This window comes from Miniopterus schreibersii (assembly GCF_964146895.1).
Source record: "Miniopterus schreibersii genome assembly, chromosome: 5".
NCBI classification, from domain to species: domain Eukaryota; kingdom Metazoa; phylum Chordata; class Mammalia; order Chiroptera; family Miniopteridae; genus Miniopterus; species Miniopterus schreibersii.
The window spans coordinates 82,902,008-82,914,089 of record NC_138106.1 but is presented as its reverse complement, the minus strand read 5'-3'; the positions used below and the strand labels follow the sequence as shown (position 1 = coordinate 82,914,089).

General features: G+C 38.1%; 1 protein-coding gene across 3 annotated transcripts in view; it reads left to right on the top strand.

Moving 5' to 3' along the window:
- Nucleotides 1-11,374, top strand: part of RNF13 (ring finger protein 13) — a 112,705-nt gene extending 101,331 nt beyond the window's left edge. The window contains exons 9-10 of one of the 3 annotated variants that reach the window (XM_081138238.1): nucleotides 8,411-8,491; nucleotides 8,772-11,374. In XM_081138238.1, the coding sequence (XP_080994364.1) occupies nucleotides 8,411-8,491; nucleotides 8,772-9,133 (443 nt within the window). In that variant the 3' untranslated portion in view covers nucleotides 9,134-11,374. The remainder of the gene's footprint in view (nucleotides 1-8,410; nucleotides 8,492-8,771) is intronic. The other 2 variants (XM_081138240.1, XM_081138239.1) reach the window with 2 other exon arrangements.
- Nucleotides 11,375-12,082: the final 708 nt, after the last annotated feature.

The following is a 12,082-nucleotide window of genomic DNA, read 5'->3' as shown; positions in this document are numbered from 1 at the left end:
GCTAAAATACCCTTTTGTATCCACTGGCAGTAGATAGTTTTCAATTTGCACAGGTGATTTGACAGTAAAAAAAGTTGTTCTCAGCATACTTAACAATTATGCCATTGTAAGCCAAATTCTGAGAAATTTAGAACCAATTGCAATCATTAATGGATGAATTACCTCTTAAAAGGGGCAGATTAAACACATTTTGATAGTTGTTATTTGAAAAAGTCGTATTTTGTCATAATTACGGAAAGGATAAAGTCAGAATGGTCTCCACGTGAACATAGAACTGGAGACCACTTTAATTTTTAAAAAAGTTATTCCTTTACCAAAATGTTACACTTGGTTATTTTCCTTAGTCAAGGTGCATGGGGCTCCCTGGTCTGGAGTGAAAAGCTCGTTAGGCTCACGGCTCAGGATAATGACAGTGCTGGAAATTGATGTGCTCCGTGCCTTTCAGTTTAAGGACTGGAGTAATGCAGTTCGCCGAAACGGAGTCGCACTCACGTTTTCTTTCTTGCGGGAATTTCTTTACCGAGAATTCTGAATCCAGGCGGCAACATGCGATCGCACAGGTTGTACATTGCACGGCTCTGGGAAGTTCTCAGTCATTCTTCCTCAGGAGAGATTTTTGTATTTGTGGTGATTATTTTTTGGCAGATAGCAATAAAGTGCTTTGAGGGCGTGTTGTTTTTACCCTTAATTTGCATAGAGGTAACATTGAGCCAGTAGAATTTTTTGGTCTGAACATGGAATGATTAGCATAGTGCTGTAGCCATCTTAAAAAAGTCAGTGTGCCCGGCCGGCCTGGCTCAGCGGTTGAGTGTGGACCTAGGATCCAGGCGATCGGGGTTCGAGTCCCGGTCAGGGCACATGCCCGGGTTGCGGGAGGCGATCAATGACTCTCTCATCATTGATGTTTCTCCCTCCCTTGCCTTTTCTCTCTCTGAAATCAATAAAGATATATTTAAAAAAAAAAAAAAGATTGAGACTTAAGTCATCATCCAAACATTATGAACATCAGATGCAGTGTCTGGATCCTAGTTTGAGTAAATCATCTGTAAAAAGACAGGTTTGAGACAATTGCGGAAATTTGAATATGCCTTGGGTATTGGATGAGTTAAATTAGTGTTCATTTTGCTACATGTGATAATAGTATTATGATTGCTTTTTAAAAGTTCTTATATATATGTATGTGTGTGTATACATATATGATTTTTAAAGTCACCTTTGCTACATTGAGAGTTGTAAAAAATATTATCCCAATCTAGTCAATAGGCAGAAGTCATCTAGAAGAAATTCTGCTTTATGCCAAAGTAATGTAGGCCCAATGCCTACTCCACTTTAAACCCAAGTGTACCAGAGGCTTCTCAGGTTTTTTGTTTAAATACCTTTATATGAAGGAAAAGAAAAATAATTATAGGATTAGAACACACAAGTATTTAAGGACGTACATAAATCTGAGGTGGTTGAAGTTGGCTGTGGAAGAGTATTGTACGCTTTCTAGTGGCCTGAAAAGGAATGAAAAAACCCTGAAACCTTTAGGACTTAGTACAAGGAAATGCTTTTTAAGTACTTGAGATATGATAATATCTACCATTTTAAAATCCCTTTAACTTTTATTTTTAACTTCAGGATAATGACAAATTTTGAATCTATTTGGTTCTCTATTCAGAAAGATCTTGGGTGCAATTGTAGTTTATCTGCATAATGCATCCAAGTTACAACCAGTAAGGATTAATACAGAATGGCTGTTTAGAATACAGGGAAAAGTTGGGTTTTTAAAAAAATTACCCAAAATGGAATTTGGTCAATGCTCACTCGGTGTTTAGTCTTGGGTTTTAAGTTTGTTACGTGGATTTATTTATGGTCTCTAAGGCAGTCATTTTTATTCTTACCCTCAAGCCTCCCAAAAATTTGCCAGCATATAAATGTTTGAACCTTAATTAAAGTTGTAGAATATTGCTATTTTGTAGCATCCTAGAAAGGTTTATAAAAATGTGAAGCCATGGGAGATAGGAATAAAAAAGTCTTTGTTCTTTTTCCATGTGTGACAATCTGAAGACCAAAAGAATGTTCTGGTTTATGAATTGGAAACATCTTAATTTCTAATAAGTGGCTTCTTAAGAGTACTTCTTAGCCTCTTACCCTTTACACACTCTGAATCAAAGGGGATTACTTCAATGTGAAATTCTTATTGCATGTGCTAGAAGTTAATACCGCACATGCTTGGACCTTGGAGCGTGACAGTGACAGACCTGGGCTGGGATTCTGGATCACCCATTTTGACCGTGTGACCTTGTGCAAGTTTCTTAACACATGAGGAGTCCCTTCATGTGTAGATGGGACTAACAGTAGCTGCTTCATCGGGTGGGTGGGTGGGTGGGAGATGTAAATTAGTATGTGAATGCTTATAACAGTGCCTGGCACAGCAACAGCTCAACAAATGTAGCAGTTATTACAAAAACAACATAACCCCTTAAATAAAAATCATAAAGTATTAGTGTCATAAAAAATCAGTCATTAAACATTTCTTTTCTGATGGAAAAGTAAAGGATTGCCAGAATCATGAAGCAGCTTAAAATGTAACTTTATAAATATTACACTTGGCAGTTTCTTTCCAATAACCCTAAGTGTAAGCTAGTTACATTTTGTTTTAGAATGCTGTGGTTATGAGGTGGCATTAAAGTAAAAGGAAGGTGTATTTGTTATGCGTGTTCTGGTACACTGTGATGGTTTTGACAAAGTATGCATAGGTAGAAGAAAGAAAAAAATCCCAATTAATTATTGCAATTTTCTTATAGTTGTAGATTCAACTATTATATGATTGAAAACCTGAAGGAAGTATAGGACACTTCCGTGCCCACTCATCACTCCTGTGATAGCACCGAGCCATGGGAGTCTCAAAACGGTTCACGTTGGTTTTTTAACCCTCACCCAAGGATATGTTTTTATTGATTCTAGACAGAGAGGGAGGGAGAGAAGGAGAGAGAAAGAAACATCGATTGGTTTCCTCCCCTATGTGCCCCCACTGGGGATGGAACCCGCCACCTAGGTATGTGCCCTGACCGGGAATTGAACCCACAACCTTTTGGTGCACAGGACGACGCTCCAACCAGTTGGGCCACCGGGCCAGGGCTTGAAAGAATTCTTATAGGCTCAGAATGTAGTGGAAATGTTACTGTTGGGGGAATCGGTAACATTTTGGAAATAATTTGTCAATGAACCAAAAAGAATTTGGCTTTTGGAACTCTCCCATGTAACTCGAGGCCTTACCACAAGCAGCATATCTGCAAAGGTTAGTCACACTTGCACACATTTTTTGTACTTTGGGGACTGATTATCTTAATTATTCCTAATTATCTCACCGATCTTTACTTTAGCTCTTCTAGAAATGTTTGTGCTGATTAATACTTAAATGATTTAAGTATTGACAGCCATTTCTAGCACATACAAAATAATAGCCTTTTGGTTGTTTTCTTGCTTTTGAAGCAGCCAGCTTCCTTATAAATTTATTAGTCATTATTCTCAAAATTGCTCTTCAGCTGAAACTGTGGTTTCTGAGTTTCCTGTGTCATTTGGTTAATGCACTTTTCCAAGTCTATAACCATGAGGACCGGTTACTACATACCGTGTTTCATAGCAGATGAAAAATCCTTATGGGAGCTACCTCCCTACCCCACCAGCATGTGAAAGAGACAGATCTCTGAGATAAAAGTGACTTTTAAAAAGTGGGTTTCATATTTGAAATATTAAGGTAGCAGGGATTTTTCTTTTATAGCATAAACATTGAGATTTTCCAAGGTAATACGGAAGATTTTATTTCAAAGACTGAAAAAGTAATACAGCATTTTATAGCAGATTACATATAAATGGAACAATACTTTTATAGTTTTTTTATTTCTTTACCTATTATGGCATGCTTTACCTGTTAGGTTTTATAGCTACATTAACTGCTTTTACACTAACCTTAAAAGTAAATATTAGTTCCTTTGCTCAGGGCTTTAAATAATCAGGAAGACTTCTCAAGCAAATCTGGCTTTAAAAATATTTTCTCATGTTGTCTTTTGCTCAGATTTCTTGGGAACTGGTATGAAGGAGGAGAGAACAGCAGATTAAATTTATTTTTATTTGCTAGAAAGTGCTTCCATTGTGAGTTTTTGTTTTGTTTTACTGGCAAAGCAGGGAAAAAGGTGGGCACTTTCTCTGCAAGGACGGTAGTTTTTGCTGTGAAGCTCATGAATCCAACGCTACATCTTCCCTAGGCAAATTATTTAAAACGTGTATGTTAAGTCATTATTTCTCATGAACACTGTGTTTAGCTCTGAACGTTCACTGTCTTTTTATTTTGAGAAAACCTATCCTCGTTGACTTACGGCCTGGACTAGTTTGTTATAAAATCCAACATTTAAGCTCTGCATCAGTTTATTTGCACTGACTAGATTGTTTGAAACTAGCTCATTTTGGGGTCATCTCTAGAAATAGTGATTCCTCTTTCTGTACCTAATTTCAGGTCTAGATGTTTTTGTTACAACATTGCTCAATGCAGGTCCCCACCTAACTTTCGTACTAGCTTGTTCAAGACTGAAAGAAGGCCAGTGTGGTTGAAGCAGGGGTGGAGGAGGGTGGACTGGCGTGAAATGAGATGGGAGTGGGAGGCAGGGTCCAGTCGTAGGCAGCTCTCAGGAGTCCATCATAAGGAGCTAAGGTTTATTCTAAGGGAATCATTCAAATGGGATTGACTTGGAGAAGCAGCACATGGGGCAGGAATAGAAGGGAGATTGGGGGGGCTCTTACAGTAATCCAGGCAGTTGGACCAGAGTAATTGAGGAAACAGAGGAGCAGTCAGGAACATTTCAGAGATACAAGTTTACCGGGCGTGGTGACTGAATGCAGGCTCTAAGGGGAGCGGCATCAAGGCTGCCGGGCCCGGCAGTCAGTTCACGCCACTGCAGAGGCCACCTTAAGGCGTTGTGTGATTCTTCTGATGGGTCAGTGCCTTTGCTCTACCTGATGACGAGGTTTCATGGAAAAACTAGGGAGAGAGGTCTAGAGGGGAAAGTCACAGTTCTGTACACCTGCATATTTTAACATTTCCAGATTGATGAAACTTTAAAAGTGCCTTCGTGAAATTTTTCTGAAGTATTATTCAAATAACAATAATACCAAAAACATTCCAGACAAAAATAACAAACATGAATCTCACTCCTCCTACGACTTGTGAACCGTCCAGCCACTAGTAAGTTGGCAAAGTGTTTGAGAAAGCCTGGATGTGTTTTATATCAGGGTCCTCAGCCTCAGCACTGTTTATAATTAGACAGGATAATTCCTTTTTTGAGGGCTGTCCAGATCACTGCAGGGTGGTTAGCAGCATCACTGACCTACTAGATGCCAGCAGCACCAGCTTCCAGTTTGAAAAGTAAAAGTTTCCAGATATCACCAAATACCGCCCCCCCTTTGGGGGGAGGGCGCAGGCAAAATCCTCCCCAGTTGAGAACCACTGTTTTATACTAAGGAATAAAACTTTCAAGAATGGTGCTAATGGTAACAAAACTAACATTTCTTAGCACTTGTTATAGCCCTTTAATCTTACCAGAACCAGTGGAAAAATTTAGCAGACAAAAATCTGCTAAAGTTGTAAATCATAAAGAAGTAAATGCTTTAAATTTATCTTTAAGTTAAATATAAATCCATTCAACAGTTGTATGATGTTGGGCCGTGGCCTTGAATATTAATCCACTGACTGGATTTCAAAGTTGTTAAGGTACATAATGCATTTTCTGCTATTTTTAGTTTCAGGTATTTTAAAATGGGAAAGAAATTGGATTCTGCTTTCATTCTTTTTGTTAATATATGCTTGTCCTTTTTTTTTTTAGATTTCTCAACTATATCTCATTTAATCAAATTTTGGCTATATTAAAAGTACTCTTGATACAGTTAACCTAGTTTTCAAATGACTCCATAAGTATTTTACAGTCACAGTTCAAGGGCTACTGAACATTTAATTAAATTACATAATTACCCTCAGTATAACAAATGGGTTCATTGGCCACTGCCGCTCATTCCCTGTAAGCGTACAGTTCGTCTCATGGGAAAGAAGCACATGGGGCTGCTAGAGAGCAGCCTGCTAGCCACAGCCTTCGGTGTATCATGTCACATGCCAGCACACCCACTGGGCCAGTTTCTTCAGGCGGAGACTGGTTAAGAGGCTCTGGATGTGCCAAGCACTGTGTATGTAAAGTACTTTATTTACATTATCACTTTTAATCCACAACAGTCCTAACACAGATACGTTAACACTTGGTTTTCTTTGGAAAGCTAGAACATACAGGTAAGCGTCTTGCACAAGGGCACATAGGTAAACATTGAACGGCCAGGATGAGCACTCCCGGTGGTCTAGCATGTGCTCTCCCATCTCATCACCAGTCTAAGGCCATCGGGGGTCAATGCTCTGCAGAGCACTAGGTTCCAGTTTGGTCCATGACCACAAACTACACCTTTGAATCTTGACCTGTCATCTTCAAAATAGTGCTGTGGCTAGAAAATAAGGGAGATCAGGATAAATCCATCACTTCGAACAATTCCAAGCATTCAGTGACTGAAGCCTCAATTCCATACATTTAAGGCTAACCCAGATATTGCCTATATTCATTTCCTATTGCTGTGGGAACTAATTACCACAAACATAAACTTAAAACAGCACAGACTTACTGTCTTAGTTCTCTAGGTCACAAGTGCAACACAGGTCTCACGGGGCTAAAATCAAGGTGTTAGCACGGCTGCTACATTTTCCCCCGGGGGCTTTACAGGAGAATCTATTTCCCTGCCTTTTCCAGCTTCTAGAGTTCATCATATGCTTTGGTTCATGACCCTCCTCCCCTCCAACTTCAAAGCCAGCAACATTGCAACTCCCTGAACATTCATCCATAGTCACATTTCCCTCTGATTCTGAACTTTTCTGCTTCCCTCTTTAACTTTTAAGGACCCTGTGATTACATTGGGTCCACCTGGATATTGCAGGCTAACCTCCCTACCTTAGCAGTATGAGGTTTGGAGCCTTGGATCAGTCTGATCCTGTTCAGTTGTATCAGCTCTCTGTTTTTAATGGACATTATCAAAAGTTATGAGACTGAAAGCTTGATTTGTATGAGAAATCAGCCATGATTGAATTGTTTAATGTATTAAATCTGTCCTCTAAGTCCATGTAAATGGATCAGCTATATATAAATAGATACAGAAATACTGGAGTCCTTTCATCTTTTAGTAGTTTGAGATGGGTATAATCAGCCTCACCAAATTCCACACACAAGGTTCTAACACAGAACCTTGTGTTTGTTACAGAACGTATTTGATACTGAACAATAGTAATTTTCATTGAAACTTTCTATTTATGACTCCTCCTGAATGTGTCATTTTAAATGACTCATGTCAGTGGGATTGTGTTGTGTTCATCCAGCCCTGCTGTCCAGACATGGGCTTTTTGTCCAATGTGTGTGAAATGGGCACAGAACTTAACTGTTTGTTCCCTGAGAGTTTTGTAAGTTTTTACCTAACATATTCCTTTAACAGAAAACACTGAGTTGAAAACAGTCACAGTGGTCACTGTTACTGCACAAAAAGCCACTACTGACTCAAGACTGTGTGACTCAAGTATGATGTAAGATGGCCATTTCCTTAAAAAACTTACAACTACACTTGAATTCTAGAAAGAGCTATGAATTAATAAACATTCATGATTTAAAGGTGGTAAGTTCAACAATAAGAAATTAAAAAGGGCAGAGATATTAATAGGCACCATTTAGGGAATGCTTATGTCCCATGTGCCTGGCCCTTTGCTCACATTATCTCATGTCATCCTCACAGCCCTACAAGGTAGGTAGAGTCTTCCCCAGATTTGATAAAAGAACTGGAGGTCAAAGCCTAAGTAACCTGCCTGGAAACACGGATGTGGCAGGTGGTGGGTCGGAGATTTGAAGCTCAGTGTCTCACTCCAAATGTGTTTTTATTTACTATATAGTTTTTTAACTGAGTATGTTCTAACATTTTCCACTTTTACTTAGGAGAAAAAGAGACTTTAAGAAGTCTAAGTAGTGAAATTTTTGTCTGTGGCACAAAATATTTCAGAACTAGCATTTGAATAGTTATATAAAACACTAATGGAATTCTTTAAAACTTTTGCTGAGGTAATCAAGGCAAACAAATTTGACATATTTTATTTTAGGTAAAAGATTATTTAAATTAAAACTTCAGTTTCCTGAAGTTAAAGCAGGCCGCTGCTCTGACAGAAAACCACAGGTATCGCTTAAAGATAGATAAATCATAAGCATTAAAATTACTGAGGAAAACCTAACTTGAAAAATTTAAAAAGTTAAGAACACTTCTCTATATCTTCTAATAGGTTTTGTTTACTATCTTTTTGTCACAGGAGATGAGTATGATGTATGTGCCATCTGTCTGGACGAGTATGAAGATGGAGATAAGCTCAGAATCCTTCCCTGTTCCCATGGTACGAATAATTACATGTTGCTTTGAGCTGACATAGTAAATTTATATTTAGGTTCAGTATTAGAAGGGGACAAAAAATAGTTATTAGCACACGCTAAGCCAGGCCCTGTACTAACTAGTGGTCTCATTAAAGGATGGAGATGTATTTATAAAAATTTACACTTTTCTTTTGTCCCTACATGATGCATATAGATCAGAATAACATTAATAAACATGGTAAAAAATTAAAAATGTTCACAACCGCAGTATACTTCTTAAAGATGTATATTTTGCCTCAACAGCCTATCACTGCAAGTGTGTAGACCCTTGGCTGACTAAAACCAAAAAAACCTGTCCAGTCTGCAAGCAGAAAGTTGTTTCTTCGGAAGGGGACTCCGAGTCGGACACGGAGAGCAGTCAGGAAGAAAACGAAGTGTCAGAACATACCCCTCTGCTCAGGCCCGTGGCTTCTGCCAGCACCCAGTCGTTTGGGGCTCTGTCGGAGTCCCGCTCGCATCAGAACGTGACAGAGTCCTCAGACTATGAGGAGGACGACAATGACGATACTGAGAGCAGTGACACAGAAAGTGGCGTTAACGAGCACAGTGTTGTGGTCCAGCTGCAGCCCGGCGAGCGGCGTTACAGCACAGCAAATACGGTTTGACCGGGTGGGCGCCCGGGCCACTTCCCTTTCAAATGTTTAGTTAGGTATAGAATTTGATTTTTTTTTTTCTCCCTTCACAGATTTCTGTAGAAATAACTTATTTTTTAGTATCCTACAGTTTAATCTTGCTGAAACAGGTGGGTTTTTTTTAATCTAGTATTATCTGCAGGAGTGTACTTCATTTAACTAACAAGTAATAACAGACTGGTGCTGTAACTAAAGCATCAAATCAGCTCTTATTCTGGAATGAAATATAGCCAAAACATAAAAAAAGAATTCTCAGTATAGCTTGCAATTATTAGATCACAGTGTGCAGTCAGTGCTGTGGGCACCTCGCATGAGCTCAGCCAGCTCCCACCTCCGTAGCGGTACCTAGCCTAGAGTTGTGGAGTTGGGATTTGGTCCGGTACTGCCCCAGGTGGCCACCGTTAGGGAGAGGCAGCAAGGTGATTTAGCATTTTCCCATCGATTGGCAATAAAACACAAAGCTTTTTCCTTTCTTTTCCCAAGTAGTTTCATCCTGAAAGGAACGTCAGATTTCAAGTTTTAAGGTTTTTAATACTATAGTATTGCATATGAATTTGATTCGTTAGCCAAAGTAATACGTGTCTCTGGACTTAACTTACCGAATTTCAGTATCCTTAAGGTTTTTGTGTTGTGATCAAAGTAAAAAGGAAGTAGTGTACAAAAATACCAAACTTCAGCAACCGCTCACACACAGATAATATACCTCTCAATAAAGAGCATCTTGCGCTGATTAGCCCTGCTAAACTATGTACAGAGGAAATTGTTCAAGTATTGGATTTGAAAATAATTGCTTCATGTTTAACAGAACTAATGATGTATATAAACAGTTTATTATGAAAAGCTAAATTATATTATACATCATTGTAACTACGTAGAAACTATAGACTTATAATCAGAATGCTAAGAATTTTTATATGGCCTTGTATGAAGGGAGTTTGAATGTTAATAAACACATTTTCCACTTTAAGCACTTTGTTCTACTGGAGCATGACCGCCATTGGCCTTACTTTAATAGGCAGTGCTGTAGAGGTATAAAGCTACGGCGACTAGGGTCATTTAGGTCAGACACACACATCACCCTAGAATTTTATACGAGGTAACCGACTGCTCAAAAGTTAAAACTGCAGCCAGAATCGTTCCAACAGTAATGGGCATTCTGGTACCCTGTTGTGATGACACGCTGTGCACCCCTACTAGGCTGCTGAGGGGACATAGTAGGTATCTTGACGTGCCTGTACTGGCACTCGGGACTGACTATACCAGGTACATGAGCCTTTGTTGTAAAAAGAGAAAAAATAATACATTTAAAAGAAATGTAACACTGTTAGGGGGAATTTCACTTTCTGGATTGCTTTTTAGAAAAAGTCTTATAATTAACCCCAAAAATAGTTATTTCTGCTTATGAAAATAAAAGCTTGAATTCAGTATCTACTGTCTGACATCTCATTTCCATGCCCACAGGCGTGAGAAGTAGAACATTAGTGTACTTAGTGCACTATGATAGAGCTTTGGAATTTGGTAATTTATTTTCATTCAACCTAAGGTAGGGTGTGAGGACAAACACTGAACTCAGTGCCTGGCACATACACACAGTAAGTAATAGCTTTTATAGTTATTAAATAATAAAAATCAAAGCTGAAACAATTTTTTTTTTAACAGGGGAAAAGTCAAATCACTGTAACATGAATTAGATACTGTGTTCCCTCATTTCTTAACCTGTGGTTCAGATCAAATGACCTGCTTCCTCTACATTTAAGTTAGGAGTTTTTCTGAGGTAAAAATGACTTTTTTTAAAAAAACTCCAAACTGTTATTTAGTTGTAAAATGTATGAAGTGTCGTAATTGTTACTAGTTCTAATATTCACTTGAGATCTTTTATAATGTCTTCATGGTGTAACTATACAATTTTTTAAATAGGACATTAAATAAAATGAAAATCAATTTCTCTTCAATACCTTCATAATTAAAATTTTTTCTAATTATAAAAGGATAGTCACCTGGAAACTTACCCCAGAGATAAAGTTTATTTTGACACTTTGCTTCTAGAAATACATATACATGTATATTATGTACTATATTTATACTGTATGTAACGTGTTTATATCCTCATGTTACTTAACATTCATTGGTGAGCATTTTCTCATGTCATTCTTCAATGAGTGTTTTATTCTCTGGACAATCATATAATATATATAACCCATAACCCTGAAAGTTGACTTTCCTAGTTTTCCAAGTTTAGTTATTATAAGTATTGCTATATGATGGATATTCTGGCATATAAATTTGTATAGCTCCATTTCTTTAGGTTAAATTCCTAGAACTAAGTACAAAGCAAAGATACATGCTTAAGTTTTTATAAGTGTTTTTCTAATGAAATTGTGCATAGGGGGCCAATGACTAGTTTCATCATTTACTATTTTAATGATTCAGATGCCCACTACCATCTTCTACTCACCTACGCACACCCCAAATGCACGTCCCCTCACCTACTTAGAGGTTCATTCATTAAGGGTTTCACAATTCTGGTTGCTGCTTTCTAATCAATTACCCTAACAATTCTTTACAACTAAAGTGTGAATTTATATTACCATAAAATACCAAATCATTGCAACCCAACCACCGAATTTTCCCTTGACCAACCTTTTGTTCCTAAAAGGGATCTCAACAGGTCAGGAAGTTGAAGTTTTTGTTCCAGTTTTACAATTTCTAAGGTGCGCCCACCCAACTACCAAAGTAGCCCAAATCCCCATCTTCCCAACTTACTTTTACATCCCTTTATGTACAAATTCACAACTACTGCCTGACAGTACTTCAAAGAAAAAACTTTTACTTATGCCCAGTATATTTAAGTAAGGCAAAGAGATTAATTCTCATTCCCTAACCCACTGTTTCTCAAAGTGTAGCACACAAGCTGCTTAAAGT